Raw genomic sequence first — 20,436 nt, forward strand, 5'->3', positions numbered from 1 at the left:
CAAATTCCTAGATGACTACGAGTTATAAAGTTAATGGTTTTAATTAACTGTATTTCTGAATATGGAGAACACTAAGCTGAACTAAACTTGGCAAAAAATAACATTTTATCTCTTGGCCAAAGAGATCACTGGGAAGACTATCTAATCACCTTGTTGTTCAATTAAAAGAAACAATTGGGAGACAAAAATATAATCTATGATCAAAAAGAGTAGATCAAAACTATTTTTACTTCTCCCAGACATTAGTAGTTAACATTCTGAGAAATGGCATATGCCTTTGGGGGCTAAGTATATTTTAGAAGAAAAGTATTCTAACAGTTCTGTTTTTAAAATGTACGTTTGTTTCATATAATAAAATATTATTATAAATAAATAATAAAATAAATATTCTAATAATAAAAATATTAACATTTAAAAACTGTAGATGTATTTTCTCTTTCTCACTCCAACTCTCAATAATAAGTAAAATAATTCTGATGTGAGGAACAAACAAATACATGAAATATATTTGCTTACCAATATTCTTACTTATCAAAGTAAATGGGTTTCAATCATTGATGTGTGTAAAATAAATATAAAAACTTTTTGATATCAAATACCTAAAAATAAAACAAACTAGATAACTCTATATTGAAAACTACAAAATGTTATTGAAAGAAAGTAAGTCATAAATAAAGATATACTATGGTCATGAACTGGAAGATTCAATATTGTAAAAATGTCAATCTCTTCAAACTGATGAGAGGGGGTATAGCTCAGTGGTAGAGCATTTGACTGCAAATGGATGTATAGATTCAACACAAACAATAAAAATTCCAACAGGGTTTTTGGTGGAAACTTACAAGCTGATTCAAAAATTTTGATGAAGGGATTTCCCTGGTGGTCCTGTGGCTAAGACTCCGAACTCCCAATGCAAGGGGCCTGGGTTCGATCCCTGGTCAGGGAGCTGGATCCCACATGCCACAACTAAGAGTTCGCATGCCGCAACTAAAAAGACTCCGCATGCAGCAACGAAGATCCCACACACACGTGGCAACTAAGACCCAGTGCAGCCAAATAAATAAATAAATACATATATTAAAAATTTTTTTTTGGATGAAAATGCGAAGAACCAAAAAAATAGCCCAAATAAATACTGAAAACAAAACTGAAGGACTTATACTACCAGTTAGCAAGACTAGTTAGTTGTAAAGCCTAGTAATGAGAGTTCAGACAGAAAAATAGACAAAAGGCCAATGAAACAGTCTAGAAACAGATTGAGAACTAATCAATCACTTGATTTGTGACAAAGTTGATGTTGTAGTAGTGGGGAAAGGACAGTCATTTCAGTAATGGTGCTTGTCAAGTAGATATCCATATGAAAAAGAATGAGTCTTGACTCCTATCTCATGTGATACACAAAAGTCAATTCCAGTTTGTACATCTAAATGTGAAAGGTTTAAAAAAGTAACTTTTTAAGAAGAAGACAAAAGAGAACATCTTCATGACCTTGGAATTTGCAAAAAACAGACAAAATTTTCTTTTTTTTAAAGATTTATTTATTTATTCATTTTATATTTTATTTTTTCTGCGTTGGGTCTTTGTTGCTGTGCACGGGCTTTCTCTAGTTGTGGCGAGCAGGGCCTACTCTTCATTGTGGAGCTCCAGCCTCTCACTGCGGTGGCTTCTCCTGTTGCGGAGCACGGGCTCTAGGTGCATGGGCTTCAGTAGTTGTGGCACACAGGCTCAGTATTTGTGGCGCACGGGCTTAGTTGCTCCGCGGCATGTGGGACCTTCCCAGACCAGGGCTTGAACCCGTGTCCCCTGCATTGGCATGCGGATTCTTAACCACTGTGCCACCAGGGAAGTGCAACAAAATTTTCTTAAACAGGAAATAAAAAGTTATCATAAAGGAGAGGATTGGTAAACTGGACTACATTAAAGTTAAGAATTTCTGTTCATTAAAAAGCACAATTGGGACTTCCCTGGTGGCACAATGGTTAAGAATCTGCCTGCCAATGCAGGGGACACGGGTTCGAGCCCTGCTCCAGGAAGATCCCACATGCCACAGAGCAACTAAGTCTGTGTGCCACAACTACTGAGCCTGCGCTCTAGAGCCCACGAACCACAACTAATGAGCCCGCGTGCTGCAACTACTGAAGCCTGCACACCTAGAGCCCATGTTCCACAACAAGAGAAGCCCCTGCAGTGAGAAGCCCACGCACCACAATGAAGAGTAGGCCCTGCTCGCCGCAACTAGAGAAAGCCTGTGCACCACAACTAGAGAGAAGCACACGCGCCGCAACAAAGACCCCAATGCAGCCAAAAAAATAAAGAAAATAAATATTTTTTTAAAAAAACAAAATATCCAGTGTTGGCAAGAATGTGGAGCAAGTGGAACTTTCACACACTACTGATGAGAGTCTTAATTGGAACAACCACAGCAGTTTGGTAATATTTATGGAAGCTAAACATACGCATATTCTATGACCCAGCAATTCCACTGCTAGGAATACACTCAATAGAATGCATGCATATAGTCACCAAAAGACTTTTATAAAAATGTCCAGGGGGCTTCCCTGGTGGCGCAGTGGTTAAGAATCCGTGTGCCAATGCAGGGGACACGGGTTCAAGCCCTGGTCCGGGAAGATCCCACATGCCACGGAGCAACTAAGCCGGTGCGCCACAACTACTGAGCCTGCTGTGCCACAACTACTGAAGCCCACGTGCTTAGAGCCCGTGCTCCGCAACAAGAGAAGCCACTGCAATGAGAAGCCCGCACACCACAAGAGTAGACCCTACTTGCCGCAACTAAAGAAAGCCCAGACACAGCAACAGACCCAACGCAGCCATAAATAAATAAATAAATAAATAAATAAATAAATAAATAAATGAAAATAAAGTTCCGTTTAAAAAAAAATACTGTAGAGACTTTAACATAGAAAAAAAAAAAATGTCCAGGGAATTCCCTGGTGGTCCAGTGGTTAGGACTCTGTGCTTCCACTGCAGGGGGCAAGTTTGATCCCTGGTCGGGAAACTAAGATCCCACAAGCTGCACGGCCAGCCCACCCCACCCCCAAAAAAAATCCATAGTAGCACTGCTATGTTCATTCTACTGTTCTGTTCTATACTGTACTGTAACATTTCACTTCCCATTAACAACAGAATGGATACAGGTATTGTGATATATACATACAATAGAATACTACACTGCAACAAGAATGAACAACTATAATTATAAGCAACATTATTGGCAAATCTCATAAACATAATATTAAGCAAAAGAAGACAGAAACAAATGAGTGTACAACTGTTCCTTGCTCTCTCAGAATGAAATTGCTCAGAGAAGTGTTCCCTATGTTCTCCTCTGCCTCTCCACGCATTGTTGGATGAGTAGGTCTCTCTACTGTCAGAGTTCAGTATGAGGACAACACAATACATTCTTCAGAATCAGCTTTGTCAGGGGTAAGGGCGATCTTTTGGGAGAGGGGGAAAGCAAGAGAGAGCAAGAGAATATGAATATCATAAACTATAGGGGACCTTTGAAATAGAAAATAAACAAATAAACTAATTAAAATTGTATTTCAAATGAACAACATAACTACATTGAAGCATGAGGGTGGTGTGTATGTGTGTGTGTGTGTGTGTGAAAGAGAGAGAACTAATTCAACATATGCATAGTCTAACTTTTGAACACACCACTGACATTTCAGCAACAACGATAATACCTATTACCAAGATCTTGGTTTCTAAGTATCATTCTCCACCAAAAAGAACCAAGTTTTCTTGGATAAACAGCTGGTCATCTGGCCTGGGGCAGGATGGAAAATAGAAAACCTTAGAACACTTGTCCCAGAAAATAAAGAATTATTCAAACAATGGTTGAAGGTGCTCCCTGGCCAAATTTGGGGAAATTTTAGCATCAAAATAAGTAATGATAATAAAGGAGTATAACTTACTGAATATAACAAAAATCTACAGGTTCACACTGAAACAAATAAGAAGAAAAAGCTCTTCCTTGGAGTTTAAAACTAATTAACAGATTTAGAAGAAACAATGGAAACAGAACCACTATTTGGCAACTATCAGGCAAAAATCACTGATGAACATTAAAACTGGGGAGTGAAAGTTTGAGGGATAGCAGTATATTTACATGTCTTGATCTCCCTGTAAGATATTTATTAAATACAAAGTAAAAAATACTGATTTTATAATGGAGAAATCTGGAAGACACTACCTTTAACCGAGTGATCAAAATTAAGATCATGAATAGTCGGACAAATGGACATCATGTCCCTCCTGTAAGAAGGTATTCATACAAAAATGTATAATCCAAATCTAGTCATGAGGAAGCATTAGACAAACCCAAAGTGAGGGACAAAATAAGTAATCTGCACTTTGCAAAAGAAGCAATGTCATTAAAAACAAATATTGAGGAACTATGTATGCTAAACGAAAAAAAAAAAAAAGTACATGTTATATGATTCCATTTATATCAAACTCTAGAAAATGCAGACTAATGTATAGTGACGGAAAGAGTGTTTTCCTGAGGAGAAAGGGTGCAGGTAGGAGAGTAGGGACTATGAAGGGGTACAAAGAAATTTTGGGGAGTAATGAATTTTGACTGTGGTAATGTTCACACAGTGTATACATCTGTCAGACTTATCAAACTGTACTCTTTAAATACGTGCAGTTTATTATATGTCAATTATACCTCAGTAAAGTTGTTTTAAAAGTTTGAGGAACTATTCCAAATTAAAGGAAGTCAAAAGGATATTTTCTTACAGGAAAAATATGAATAAAGTCTGTGGGCTAGATAATAATAATGGTTCAATGTTAATTTGCTAATTTTGATAATAATAGGAGAGAATATCATTGTTTTTAGGAAATACATTCTCTAGTATGTAAGGATAAAGGGATATCATGTCTATGAAAAACTTACTCTCAGTTGGTTCAGAAAAAAATATACATATGGGGAGAAGCTAAACAGAGATAAAGTAATAAAGTAATATGATAAAATGTTATCATTTGGTTGAAAGATAAACCAAATTCTCCATACTACTCCTGCAATATTTCTATAAAACTGATTATGTCAAAATAAAAGAGTTTTTTGTTTTGTTTTTAATAAAGAATGTGGTGCTTAGGAGATTGTGAGCAATAGCCAAGGTATTCATTCATTCATTAACAAATACTGGTTTTTCTCACACGGATGGACCTTGACAACAGTGGCCACACTGGCTTGCCAGAGCAAGTTTACAGAAATAAACCACATGCCAACATCTAAATTTCTAAACCTGATTATTTGAGTTACAAATATATTCCTTTCATTTAACTAACAAGTGTTTATTTAGCACCTAGCACTGTACCAAGGTTAGATAGGCACTAGAAAAACAAAGTCCCCTGGAATGAAACCAGGGGAACATGCACAGATACAGGTGTGGCACAGGGAGGGGTGAGTGAATGGATGGAGTCTTGTCAGATAGGGAAAGGAAGAATATGTACCATGAGCAAGGACACTGAGGCAGGATCATGCACGGTGAGCTTGGGGAAATCTAAGTAGCTGAATACAGCTGAAACTTCAAGTATAATGTGAGAAGTGACAGCAAACAAGACAGAGGAGATCAGTCATGCCAAGATCTTGAATATTGGCACCTTCCCAGTGGTCCAGTGATAAAGAATCCACCTTCCAATGCAGGGGACCCGGGTTTGATCCCTGGTCGGGGAACTAGGATCCCACATGCTGCGGGGCAACTAAGCCCACATGCCACAACTACTGAGCCTGCGTGCCTAAACTAGAGAGCCCACGTGCTGCAAACTACAGAGCCCATGCCCTCTGGAGCCCACACACCACAGCTAGAGAGAGAAAACCCGCACGCTACAACTAGAGAGAAGCCCACGCGCTGCAAGACCCAACACAGCCAAAAAATAAAAAATAATAAGTAAATAAATAAATAAATAAATAAATATTTTTAAAAAAAATCTTGGTATTCCGTGCTAAGAAAGCTAGGCTTCGGGCTTCCCTGGTGGTGCAGTGGTTGAGAATCTGCCTGCCAATGCAGGGGACACGGGTTCGAGCCCTGGTCTGGGAAGATCCCACATGCCGCGGAGCAACTGGGCCCGTGAGCCACAACTACTGAGCCTGCGCGTCTGGAGCCTGTGCTCTGCAACAAGAGAGGCCGCGATAGTAAGAGGCCCGCGCACCGCGATGAAGAGTGGCCCCCGCTTGCCACAACTAGAGAAAGCCCTCGCACAGAAACGAAGACCCAACACAGCCATAAATAAATAAATAATTTTTAAAAACAAGAATCCGCCTGCCAATGCAGGGCACACGGGTTTGATCCCCAGTCCGGGAAGACCCCACATGCCTCGGAGCAACTAAGCCCCTGTTCCACAACTACTGAACCTGTGCTCTAGAGCCCGTGAGCCACAAAAAAAAAACATGTAATGCAAGAGGAGGAGCCAGTTTAGAAAAGAAGAGAACAAACTTGTTTATACCTATTAGAGATAGAGTACCTTTGGCAACAATGTCTTTTGGCAATGTTACAAATCAGGAGCTTACCAGGGAGATCACTCTGTTATAAAAATATTGCTACTAAGTGTTTTAGATGTTAAGTATGTAGACTATTAAGTTACTGGCCACATTTTGATCTACTCCCCATGTGTGAAGTGACTTGAGTAAAGAAGATAGTTCATTGCAGTAAGATTTATAATAACAAAATATTTTAGAAATACCTTAAATGTCATCAATACATGATTGGCTAAATGTCTGATCTCTTATTTGCAATGTGTCAGTCAAATAGGAAGTCAGCATTTTTGGACACATAATTTAAGTCCAGAATGAAATAGAAAAAAGGTTGACTGAAATTAAGTTCATAATACTTTAAATTAATCTATTCTACTACACCCATATTCATAGTAGACTCAAAATAAATATAACTTCAAGTGAGTAATCTAAAAATCATAAAACACCATAGCTGACAGGTATTCTAATTAAAGCAAGTTTGAGTATTAACCAACCTCCATAAAATCCTTTAAACGAAGTCTAAGTCAACCAATATTTTTACTACCTTAGTTTCATAACTGTAATAATAAGTACAAATGTTTGTATGTCACTTTGGAGTTTAAAAACCATTTTCAACTTCTGATTACCATTGAATCTCAACAATCCTGTGAGCAGGTGAAAATCACAAGCCAAAAGTTGAGACGAAAGCTTTATCGTTACTATACCTCCAAGGCAAAGTTTCAAGATTAAAGATAGAGACAGTTTTATTCTTTCAAAAGAAAAGAAGTTTAATTCCTCTGGTTTCTCAGGCTGCAAGACAGTTAGTGACTTTGTTCTCCTAATTTTTAAATCTGTAACTCCCAAAAAAAGACACACAACTAGCCAAAATGAGGCACAGTGGAAATCTTTCCAAAACCACATTTCATACAATTTCCCTATTCTCCATCAAAACTTATAATGGAAAATCTTTATGTTCTAGTTTTCTGAGACAAATTCTAAAAATAAGCTCATGTATCACTCAGTGAACAAGACATACTTCAGGTAGGTCCACAAATTCCTATAGGCAACTTAAAGCAACATTTTACCAAAGCAAAAGGATGTAATATAGAAGCAAATTGTCTCCACACAAATCACACTACTAAGTCTCACAGGTGTCCCCAGCCCCTTGGGTATTTACTTACCTCCAAAGGCACAATGATGGATGGCTTCTTTTTCAGTTCCTCACATTTCCTCTTCTTACAGATCTGATGGCTGTTCTTTCTATTCTTGCAGTAGGTACATTCACCACAATTGGTCTTCTGCTGGCAGGGCTCACAGACCCCACATCGCTTTCGTTTCTTCTTTTCCAAAGTAGGTAGCAAAGTTGTGTAGGAAGGAGAAGAGGAGGTACTGACAAGTGACACTGGCCTAGACACCACTGTGGTGTTGATGTCAACCATGCTGGTGGCACTGATCTGGGAGCTCCCTCCTTCCAATTTGCTGGGACTGGCCTGGGAGAGGTGGACAATGCCCTGTGAAGCATGGTGGAGTCCTCTCTCAGGGGCTATTGTGAACCCCTGAGTGTTAGCTGGCAGAAAGCTTATATGAACCTTCTTCTTATTTTCTATATTGTTTATAGCCATTGCGGGAGGTACCGAACTTATCTCTGAGTTTGATGATGGTTGAGGAGTGTGACCTAAGCCCGAAGGCAAAATCTGCAGAGTGCCCTGGACCTCAAGCCCAGATGAAACAGTGCTCTGGGGCTCAGGCCATTCTGGGAGAGCATTACAGGTAGCAATTGGGTTAAGAGGAGCAGGAAGAAAGATATCGGGGTCTGAGGCAGTACCACCACCCATACCGAGGACTTGTTGATTTAATATAGCACCAAAGACCTCTCCTTGGACTGGAATAGCACCAGGAATCTCTGGTGGGTCTGGGGTCTCACCCAGAGGCTCTCCATGAACTGGGTTAGCACCAGGAACTTCCCATTGATGTGGGACAGCACTAAAGGCCTGTCCTAGGACAGGGGTGGTATCAGGAACTTCCTGTTCATCTGGGGTAGATTTGAGTACCTCTTGATGATCTGGTTTAGCACCAAGGGTTTCTTGTTCTGAACCTGCCAAGAGGAGTTTTATTAATGAGGTAGGATATATTGACCCACCAATAGTCAAACAGTTTCTAAGGTCCAAGTCAGGTACAACCTTATTAAAGCTGGAGGTGGGGCAGCAATCATGTTCACTTTTGATGGGATCCAGGTAAGAATCAGATAGCTTAAGAGATTCTACTCGTGAACCCAAATCTTCTAACTGAATGCTGGGGTTTCCTTCAGAGGTAACCCTGAGGGCTGCTTTTTGGAGCAAAGGAACACAGAGAGTGTCCTGAGCAAACATTCTAGGGGAATCACTGATATCATTCAATGTCTCTCTAGAGAATAGTCCTTCACCACCACGTGTCCCTTCCAATGACCCAGAAAGAACCTCTGCTGCAGGGCCACTATGAGTAGAGCGATTTATTTTGGAATCCTCCACACTTTGGGACCAAGACTGGGTTGTCTCTTGGCTCTCATCTTTTATTAATGATGCATTTTGTATGCCAATTAGATTCTCTATATCAGGAGGGATTGAGGGGACTTGCACTGGGACTGAATCACTTTCTGCATGTTTTACTCCCATGTCAGTAAGTACCTTATAATCACACTCATGTTGCTTTCCTAGATTCTTAGGAGGTGGAACTTTCTTGGGTTTGGCTATGACCGCTGGGGGTTGGGAGAGTCGTCTGCTAAGAGAGGTGCTTCGGAGAGCCATTGTAAACCCATTGCAAGTTAAGGACTCTGGGTTCTGAAAAAGAACCTCAGTCCTATCCAAATTCATTCGTGCTGCTCCAGCTCTTGTCAGAAGGCTTCTGACTGGCATAGGCAGTTTGGGTTCTGTTTTTTTCTTAACACCTCTCTCTTGAATTAATTGCTTTAATTTTCCAGGGCTCACAGTCTTGACTGTCACCACATTTTTGTTGGCTGGCTTAGATCCCTTCTTCAGTTGGCTGTTTTTCTTTTTGTTTAGATCTTCCCTCCTGACTAATTTGGAAGGCCTTGCATGGCGAGATCGAGACATAGCTACGGAGTAGGAAAAACTGAAAGGGCATGAGGAACAGAGTCATTGGTCCTTTGGAAAGTCTCACTTCTGAGGAGAATCCGGATGCACCATGGTTGTGCTCAGTCGCAGGAGGTTTTGGTCTGAAATAACAATGACAAAACATTGGGAGTGAGTCTTCTTCCTATGCAATCCCTCATTTGAAATAGAATATTTACTAGCAATTATTAATTAAAATTAAGGAACTGAGAATATTGACTGCAAAAGGAAAATATAATAGACATAAAACATACTAAAGTATCCTATAAATCCTGGATTCACAAATAAAGCTCCTTTAATTCCTGTGACAACTGATTAAGTTGATGAAGTTCTTTGAATAAGCTAAGCATGGGAGTCTCTTTACATTAGAAACCGCAATTATGGACTTCCCTGGTGGCGCAGTGGCTAAGAATCCGCCTGCCAATGCAGGGGACACGGGTTCGAGCCCTGGTCTGGGAAGATCCCACATGCTGCAGAGCAACTGAGCCCGCACACCACAACTACTGAAGCCCACGCGCTTAGAGCCCGTGTTCCACAAGAGAAGCCACCGCAATGAGAAGCCCGCGCACCGCAACGAAGAGTAGCCCCTGCTCGCCAAAACTAGAGAAAGCCCGCGCGCAGCAGAGAAGACCCAATGCAACCAAAAAAAAAGAAACCACAACTATCGTGGTTACATGTAGTTTAAAGCTCAAATCCTAATCTTTACAAATTTGGATACTTAAAAAGTTATCTCTTAAACTCTTTCCTAAGCACATCACCATACAGGCAGAGGTATCATCTGTTGGACAGTAAAGCTGGTAAAGCCAGAGGAAGAAGAGGCTTGTATTATCCAAGAAACTCTACTCTTTGGAGATCCAGTAACATTAATACCATATTCCAATTAACCATCCACAGATTTTGAGTTTTATACATGCACACAAAAGTAGCATAAACTCTTGGGAGTTAGTATTTACAGATTAGGTTACAAATAAGACTCACAGGTCCAACAAATATCTGTTGAGTACCTCCTCTGTATAAGGAATGCATTGTGGCGGGCACTGCCCACACCCAGAAATGATGTCCCTCCTTCCTCTTTCACCCGACTTAATCCAAAGACTGATGGTTCTAAACTCCCTTCTACCAAGGGTCCCAAAAGTCTCATGATGAATGCCTAGGCAAAGAAATTGGAAATAAAGAGAAAATGAGATAATTAGAACAGTAAAGCATACTAGATAAGCAACTATTATTTGAAAAGTAAGAAAAGAGGAGAAAATGAAAGGGGACTGACTAAGAGTCATCATCAGTTGCATTTTTGTCTCCTCAGATTGCCTACCCTGACCCCAAATAAGACCAAGCTATGAGGAAGAGTGAAGCTCACCATACAAAATATATCAGTAGGGCTTCCCTGGTGGCGCAGTGGTTGAGAATCTGCCTGTCAATGCAGGGGACACAGGTTCGAGCCCTGGTCTGGGAAGATCCCACATGCCGCGGAGCAACTGGGCCCGTGAGCCACAATTACTGAGCCTGCACGTCTGGAGCCCGTGCTCCGCAACAAGAGAGGCCGCGATAGTGAGAGGCCCGCGCACCGCGATGAAGAGTGGCCCCCACTTGCCGCAACTAGAGAAAGCCCTCGCACAGAAATGAAGACCCAACACAGCCATAAATAAATAATTAATTAATTAATTAATTAATTAATTAAAATTAAAAAAATATATATATATCAGTAGACTTCCTAAAGATCATGGAATCAAGAGTGTGACAACAAACTGGGTGAGGATTCTTTAACAGTTGACAGGTTGCTGGATTTGTAAGAAAATCTGGTGTAGGAGAATGGTTACCAAAAACTGGTCTGCAACCAAGTGATCACCAGTCTGTGGCGAAATGAGAAAAAAAAAAAAAAAAGGCTGAGTACACCTGAAACTAACACAACACTGTAAATCAACTACACTTTTATTAAAAAAAAAAATGAGGCCGTATAAAGTTTTTCATAAGGTTGAATTTATTATTATTTAATCATGGTTTCCTGTTTTCTCTCATTAAAATGTCCTTTCTAAAAAACGTGGAGAATGCCCTGGCAGTCCAGTGGTTAGGATTCCGCACTTCCACTGCAAAGGGCACAGGTTCGATCCCTGGCTGGGGAACTAAGATTCCGCAAGCTGCGAGGCTCAGCCAAATAAATAAATAAAGTAATAAAAGTCCTTTTTTTGTGAAAAGGTGGAGATAGGCTTATTTATTTAATGTTATTACTTGGCAAAGTAAAAATGTGACAGCCCTCTACCAATTCTCAAATTTTGGTTTTGTTTTTGTTGTACTCATCTGATCCTGGTAATCCTGGGATGCACTAGTTGCTTTAGTGGCTAGAGATGGTGTCACATCAGAAAACCCTGAATTTGAATCTGTGGTCACCAGCTGTGTCCTTCAGCAAACTACTTAACAGGAGGTCAAGTTTTCTGCATCTGAAATGAGGTTGTTTTGAGATATCAATGGGCTCCTCTGAGGAAAACCTAGTGGTAGTGGTTTCATCCTTGTGATATCTGAGGTAAGAAGAAGGACTTTGGAATTAGGTAGACGTGGGTTCAATTTCCAGATCAGAAACATTACTAGCCATAAGCTTAATGGTAGTTATCATTATTGTAGAACAAGTTTAATCCTCAGTCTGTCATATCCTGCAAAACAAGATCTAGTTCTTTTGTTTCTGTTCCCATCTAACACGCTGTAGGCCACACACTATAATAAAAGATCTCAGAGAACAACATTTAGAGGCAAAGCATTGAGCCTTTAAGAAAGACTTTTAAAATAGACATTAGTGATAACATTAACCACAAGAAAAATAACATTTTGATAAACCTGTGCTGAATACAAATACTAGGCCAGAGAATACTCCACTTGAGTTCTTGGCATCTAAGCTTATGGCTTTCCCCCTTTTCTTAAAAAAAGAAAAAAAAGTTTGGCTGCACTACCTCTTTGGCTGTGAAACGCTGTAGGATATTTTCTCCAAAGACCACTGCTTTTTGTACCAGCATTTTTAGAAAACAAAAGACATTCCAATTCTAATCTCCAGAAAGTCAGCAATCTTTATAAGGATGTTTTTTTGGATAACAAAAAACAATCCATTCCATTCTCTAGAAATTCAACAATATCTGTCTAAACATGCTTTATCGCTTATATCAGGATTACCTTGCTAAAAAATTATTAAGAGCATATAATCTAAATATTGCAATTAGCCATAAAAATTAAAATTCATATATGTTGCAAGTAATCTGAATATGCCAGAGGGTGTCACGGGATCTGCTTTTGAAAGTAGTTTATAAATTGATCTCTGTCTCATATATTCTTTTATATTTTTAAATGGAAGTGCTTTAGAAATCCAGACTTGTAATTAAGATAATGTTTACTATTCAAACCTTATCTCTTGAAAAAGAGCCTGTCAAGGAAATGGAAAAGGTATGAGCAACATGGATTGGAAAGATGTGGCCTCTTTGAATGGTAACAGCCTTTTTATGAGATCGTGAAAGAGGCCAATGACCCCTGAAAAACCCAAATGCAGGGAAGAAACCACTGGGTACCACCCAGCCAAAAAAACAATCAGAAACAAAATAAGGACTCCCACAAGATCTTAATTTTACTTGGCTCCACTGATGAAATGTAACCCCCTTTTGTAAATAAACTAAATTATCCCCAGGGCTGGGGTGGGGGTGGGGGCTGGAGGGGGGAAGGAGTCCATTCTATTATATAGATCCACATTTAAACATGGAATTATCTGCACAGATCTTCTGAAATTTATTTTCCTTATTAATTTGTAAACATTATTAAATGCTTTATTTCCTTGTTTTGTGCTTTTATGTTTAAGTCATAGAAAAATACATTTACAATTAAATACTAATTCCACTTCTGTTTTTCATTTCTGATGAAAACTGACATTTCAATATTTCTCAAAATCAGTTTTATTCTACTCTAGAGTATATTCAAGAGTCTGAGTGCTACTGAGGTTGCTACAGGAAAACATGATTGGAGAGAAAATAAGAGAATAATGTCCCTGTTATCAAACATATATAGCAGGCCCCGGAGGGGGAACCACATGCAATTGACACTATCCTGTGAGTTTTTGTTTTCCTAGAAGAGAAAACAAAGTGAAACAAACAAACAAACAAACAAAATTCCCAACAACTGTGGGATGCAAAACATTACTTAACTAGTCTTTTCACCAGAGGGCACCAAGACCCCTAACCCACAATAAAAAAAAATTTTTTTTTTTTCCTAAGATGTCCTGTGACATAGGGGACTGGAGTAGTGTATGAGATCCAAATATTACTGTCCAGGAGATAAGGACCAACTCATAATTTGAAACATGAAAAGAGATGCCAGCCCAAAGAAGAAAATATAAGATTACAGAGAAAGTGGAGAAGTGGCAAGATCAGGCCCCAGGGCCTATGAAAGGATCTGCTAATTATTCACACATAATTTAAACATACCTAACCAAATTGGTCAACAAACAGGATCAGACTTTTGCCTCAATATTATCTGAGCTTACTAAGTAGTCAGCCTTTCCCTAAAGAGTCTTAAAAAAGAAAAAAAAGAAAAGAAAAAAGCAATTATTTGATGTGATCACCTTGCCTAGAAACTGAAAAGCTGACTTCCTAAACTGTATCAGTTGTCTGTAAAGGACAATATCGACAGTACCGTGTCAGAAAAATTCTCTCCCACTTACATCCCCCCTCCTCCTTCTGGATCTCCCAAAGTCCCCTGGGCAGGAAGTGGCTGAACTGATGTAACCATCCAGCCCACATGTCAATTTAAAATTATACTGCAATCCTTCCCACCACCAGCAGTGGCCAAAAAAGTGGTATTTGCATACATAGAGCTAGTTGCAAAAGAAACTCTGATTTAATAGTCACTCCATTCAGCTCCTTAGAATTTAAAGGCTACTGCACTTGACTGAGAAATACAAGACTTAAAACATTTCTTTTTAAAAGGCACCACCTGGCTTAGTTTCCTCCAGCAACTAAGTTCTAAAGGAAGAGGAGGTGGGCGGGCTGCTTGCTGTTCCTAGATAGTTTTGTACCACAGGAAGTGTGAGAGCCTTCGGCACATGGAAAGGCTGTGGAGGGAAACTCACTAGAATGCCAGCAGATTTAGTCAAAGGCTCCTTCCATATGTAAAACACCCCTGCTGCCCTGCAGAGAGCGAAGAAAAAAAGGCCAAAAAGGGCCACAGAAAAGGGAAGGGACAAGTTAAATGGAGATGGAATGATCATTCCAAAAACAAGAAAAGCATAAAACACGTTGGGAAGAAGAGGAAAAAGCAGAAGGAAGAAAATGTCTAAAATGGAAAAAAAAAAAAAAAAGCCAAAAAGTAGAGGAAGGGGAAGGACTATATAGTAATAAAGCTAGAATATAAAAAGACAACTGGGATCAAAATGCTGAAGACTAAAGGTAGAAAGATGGAGGGGGTGGAAAAAGAGAAACTTAAGTGTACAGAGAAGGAAAAATACAGAGGCAAAGAAGAGGGTGGGGGAGGGGAGGGACGAACAAGATAAAGAAGATTGGAGGAGGAAGAGAAACAAAGGGCAGGGACAGAGGTGATCCAAACCTCCAACCGATCAATTCTGGAAGACCAGAGCTGGGAGCCATAGTTAACCCTCATTAAAATGGTAAGCGGTGATCCAGGAGTTCTTAATCTGAGCTACCAATCTTTGCAAAGAGATACAGTGTATACTAATAACTCTCGTACTTGATTCGGAAGTTTAATTGAAATCATAACATTGTTTTAAACACTGTCATACATTGACAACCAACCTAATTAAGATCTCTTAATTGGGGAGGCAAGGGACTTGGGCTTTAACCTGTGTAACTAATACAAACCAATAAAACCAATAAAATCAGGAAGCGCACCCAACGTCACGTTACCTGAGGCTTTTAGATCTTAGAAACAACGCTGACCAATCCCCAAACATCTCCTTATCTACACACCCGCCTTGTTTAATTGTAGACAAAATTCCTAATATGCCTTAAAAAGCTCTCGCCCTAACTGGTTCACAAACACCTTTTCCATACTCATTGTGGCATCCTGAGTGAGGACGGAAGAAGCCAACGTTTTTATTTTACTCTTTAACGTTGAGATGGGGAGAAGGATGGTCCCTTTTCGGTTCAGGGCGGACCTGGGGTTGCTACGCTGTAGCGCCGCCCTTCAACTCATGTGGGTGCAGCGCTCAGCGCACCCTGCCGACACTAGGCTGTGCACCTAATCTTTTCCTCGCTCAGGGTCTTGAAACACTTTTCAAACATGTCTTTATAAACTGATCCTTACTATGATATATCATGCAGCTGATTGTGTGCCCGAGCGTGTTACGGGCGAGGAGAGAAAGAGGCACTGGAGCGACCTGGTTAATTTGGGAGGAGGACGAGTTGCCGGCGGGGGAAAAGACTCCTAGTTCAAGCAATATCTGTTCTCTTGTTGATACATTAATTTTTATTGGGTCAGAAAAGCCCAATCTGTGTTCTCCATTACCGCGGAAAGTGTACTGGGGCAGGCCAGCAACTTCCCGACCACTTTCTGTAGAAATGTATGGACAGCACACAGCCCCTAGTAGCTGAATCGTTTGGGAGTGTGGGTGAGAGGGAGGGAGGGAGGGAGGGGAGGGGAGGAAGAGAAGAGAGGGGTGAGGGGGAGACGGCGAGAGACCTAGCCCAGCCCCGGCCCCTCACGTGCCGCCCGGCCGGTCCCCGGCACCCGGCTCTGCGGACCTCTCATCCTTGGGGCCCGCTCCGGGATTCCGCCCTAGTGGGACTGATGCGACGGCAAGCCAGCGCGTTCGGCGACCGAGTGGCGCTCCTAAGAGTTTTTAGAAGGCCATTTTGACAGAACACTGTTCTATTACTCCACTCCCTTCTTCCCGGATCAGCGTAACTCCAGGTCAGCCTCTGGCAAGACTCTCCTACTACCTCCACCCCAAAAGCTACGTCCCTGAAGCCCCCTCCCGGGAAAGCTCAAGGAGGCAAGTGCCAAATGTTTTCTCAGGGAACCGGCCCCCTATATCAGCCTAGGGGAAGGAGAAAACTTGTTCGGGGGTACGCTTGAGCGTGGGACAGCCAGGGTTCCCTACCCGCAACTTGCCCTATGACTCTTCCCTCTCCTCAGCCCGAGGCGCATCAATCGCCGGCCCAGTCAGGCATCCCCCCCCCCCCAGGCCGCACTTGCCCTCCCCCCCCAATCCGGTTTCCAGCGGAGCCCGGGGTCCTACCTCGAGGCGCTCCAGCTCTCCCCACCCGGCGCCGCAGCCGCGTCCTCCGGCCGGGGGACATTGTTTACCACCCGCAACAAAAGCGCCCCAAGCAGCCCTGGGTGGGGGGGGTCGCCGCGGGGAGCGGGCCCACCCCCGCGGCCCCGGCGGCCCCGCGGACGCCGAGCCCCGGCCCACGTCCAGCCTCAGCGGTGCACTGTCCCTCGCAACGCCTTCCGGCCTCCGCGTGTGGCTCCCCGGACCCCTGCCCTCTGCCCCAACCCCAACTCACCACGGGCCCCCTCAGGCTCCGAGGGCTGCGCGCGTCCCCCCGGCTCCAAGCCTGCACCAGCCCTCGGGCGAACTTTCCAACTTGCGCTCGTCCCCACAACTTCGGAGCCCGGGGCCCCGGCGGGCGCGAGGGGCGCGGGCGGGCCCCGGGCGAACACCTACCGGCTCCTGGCAGGGTCAGGGCCCGAGCCCCCGGGGTGGGCGACTGCTTCCCAAAGGTCCACAGCGGAAAGGCAGGTAGAGTTGCATGACTGGGGCGGGGCAGGGGGGCGTCCCGGGGGGCAGACCCGGGAGCTGAGGGCCCAGCGGCTGCGCGCACAAAGCGGCGCGGGAGCGGACTGCGCTGCCACTCCCCGCCAGGTCAGCCCCCCGGAGCAGCACTGTCTCCCCAGGACAGACCTCAGGGAGCGAAGCTGGGGCTCTGCCTTCCCTGGACCCTGCACTACTGAGCGAGCGGCAAAACGCGAGCTGGATTTCCCCAAACTGGAGCTGGACTCCTCTCTCGACCCTTACCCCTCCCCTTGGCCCTCCTCTCTCTTGACATTTTTTTTTTTTTTTTTTTTTTTTTTGAGGTCAAAGGAGAGTATTGAAGAGGGAGAGCGTTGTCAACGTTTTCTTGTCATTATCTTTTCTCCGAGGGACTCTCGGGCTGAGAGAAAAGTTTTAGGGTCTCTCAATTGAATGTTTATAGGTACATTAATGGGACGCCAGGTCAGAGATGACACCATTGAGGCATATCTGCGTCGCGAGCAATGGAAAACTGCCCTCAACACCTTAGAGAGAAGCCAGAGGAGGGTTGTGTTCCCTTGACTCAGAGCTTGATGTCTGCAAAGGTCGTCATAACATTTTTGTTAGTTATTTGCCCCCGTACTTTGGCGGTATTCACTTTATGGATGAAGAAATGAAGGCACAGGAAGAAGTAAGTTTTTATCATTAGGAGGAATAACCAGTAGCATTATGCCAAAATTAAGACTGACTGGGGCATCTGAATTTCTCCCTAAGTGTTTGATGGCTGTTGCTTCTTCCAGCAGTCAGTTATTAAACAGATCTGGGAATCCAGATCTTCAATGGAGTCACAGTGGTAAGGAAAATGCTGTTCATGGAACAATCATTCCTCCCAGGTCAAACTTCAATGGAAGGGAAAGATTCCTTCTATCATTGCCTTCCACACCATTCTACCCCCATTCTGCACATAATTTTTATTCTTTGTTATACCTGCATTAATAAGCATAACCAGATTGTTCTTTTGAGAAAGATTCCTAAACTTTCAACCTTTCTCACTGATCGATTCATTCAAACTTATTATTGAGTTAGAAGCTAGGCCTACAGAGTTAAATGCAATTTGCTTCCTACCCAGGAGGAACACATTCTGGGTTTGCAAGCAGAACAAACTAATGGCTGCACTACAGTGTTTTCAGTGCTACAGTCAGATAAATACATTGATTGGAGAAAGAAATGTGGTGGTTTTTGTTTTTTTTTTTGAAATGTGGTGTTTAAAATAAATCTTATCTGAAAAAAGGGACTCTTCTCAGTCAATGTTTCCAAAAGGCTAATTGCTAATATCTTGTCAGAGTTTGACTCAAAACTTGATTTTCTTAAAGAACAAAAGGAGAAAGACTATCATGTAATAGCAATATCCTGGCTTTTGTCAATTAATTGAAATGATTAACCTAAAAAAGTATTGAAATGGGAAAATCACACAAAGATGTAGAAAAATGACCATGGTGGGACTTCCCTGGTGGTCCAGTGGTAAAGAATCCGCCTTACAATGCAGGGGACGCGGGTGCGATCCCTGGGCAAGGAACTAAGATCCCACATGCCCTGGGGCAAGTAAGCCCTCACGCCACTAAGCTCGTGGGCCTCAACTAGAGAGCCCGTATGCCACAAACTATAGAGCCCGCATGCCACAAACTATAGAGCCCACGTGCCCTGGAGCCTGCGCGCCACAACTAGAGAAGAGAAAACCTGCACACCACAACTGGAGAGAAGCCTGTGCGCCGCAATGAAAGATCCCACATGCCTCAACGAGGATCCCATGTGCCGCAACTAAGACCAGGCACAGCCAGAAATAAGTAAAATAAATTAAAAAAAAAAAAGACCATGGCAATGCTTATTCTCTTCATTCCATAAATATTAGTTGAGTCCATACCATGTGCCAGGCACAGTTCCATACTTTGGGGAAACAGCAGTGAGCAAAATGAAACCTCTGCTCTTGTGGTGCTTGCATTCAATCACAGAACGGGGCCAGGAGAATAAAAAAGGCTAGAAAGCAGAATACATATAGTGTGTCAGATGGTGATGGTCAGAGGGAGGGGAAGAAAAGCAGAGAAGGGGACAGGGAGTGCTCGGGAAGGCTGCAATTTTAAATACAACGAACAGCTCATGGAATAGATCTGAAAGAGATTAAGGAAGGAAACTGGGGAAGATTTTATGCTTAGGAAGGAGCAAGTGCAAAGGCCCTGAAGGTAGGTTTGTGTCTGTGGCAACACAATTTCACTGTATTTCACAATGGTAAAAAAAATTGGAAACTGTAAGTGCCCATAAAAAAAAAAAAATAGATAACTCCCACTGACCAAGTCTGAGACAATTTTTAGTTTGGAAAAGAAGTTTAGCTTGGAAAAACAAATTTGGAAGTCATCAGCATGTAGATGACATTGAAAGCCACCTTGGCATCTGAGACTTAAACATAGCACCTAGCAACGTCATGTCCATCTGAACCTGTTAGAAAAGGGGTCTGATAATTATAACAGAAACTAAAAGGTTGAACAAGTCATGGGAAGCTAAACAATAATATGAGGTGTCTACCCAAGGAGAAAAAAAGAAAATGCAATTGTTTCCAGTCCTCAATATCAAAGAATACATGTTTAAGCAATTTCCCACTATCCTTATCTATTCTTTCTTAATAACAAAACAAGAATTCCTGTCTTATTTCCAAACACCTCTCTAGGAAAGAGATGTGAAAATACACATAAGGTGAGTATTGGAACTGTGCTTATATAGCTTCCTAAATACATAACTGTACTTTCATCTTAGCTGCCCTGCTTACTAATTACCTTAGGCAGTGTCCTAGGGAAAAATACATACTTCCCTCAAACACACACACACACACACACACACACACACACACACGGTTTCTTTCCTAAGGAATATAATCTCCACTGACAAAAAAAGAACTTTTTTATTCCATTGGAAAAATTTCTTAAATTGGCAATACTAAGTGTTGATGAGGAACTCTTACACATTCCTAGTAGTATAAATGGTACAAACAAATAAGAAAGGCAAACTTATGATTCTCTATAAAGACAGCAGGGATAGATAAATAATATAATAGTAGGTAGGAAAACGTTAATAGTCTCTTG

The 20,436-nt window shown here is 42.0% G+C and overlaps 1 protein-coding gene across 2 annotated transcripts in view; it reads right to left on the bottom strand.

Moving 5' to 3' along the window:
* Positions 1–20,436, bottom strand: part of TET1 (tet methylcytosine dioxygenase 1) — a 148,532-nt gene that overhangs the window by 114,733 nt on the left and 13,363 nt on the right. Inside the window, exons 1-2 of one of the 2 annotated variants that reach the window (XM_036829598.1) lie at positions 17,079–17,149; positions 7,663–9,692 (exon numbers count right to left, since the gene is read on the bottom strand). In XM_036829598.1, the coding sequence (XP_036685493.1) occupies positions 7,663–9,570 (1,908 nt within the window). In that variant the 5' untranslated portion in view covers positions 9,571–9,692; positions 17,079–17,149. Of the gene's footprint in view, positions 1–7,662; positions 9,693–17,078; positions 17,150–20,436 lie in introns of those variants that run through there. The other variant, XM_036829600.1, reaches the window with a different exon arrangement.

The sequence above is a fragment of the Balaenoptera musculus genome, chromosome 16, assembly GCF_009873245.2.
Source record: "Balaenoptera musculus isolate JJ_BM4_2016_0621 chromosome 16, mBalMus1.pri.v3, whole genome shotgun sequence".
Classification (NCBI taxonomy): domain Eukaryota; kingdom Metazoa; phylum Chordata; class Mammalia; order Artiodactyla; family Balaenopteridae; genus Balaenoptera; species Balaenoptera musculus.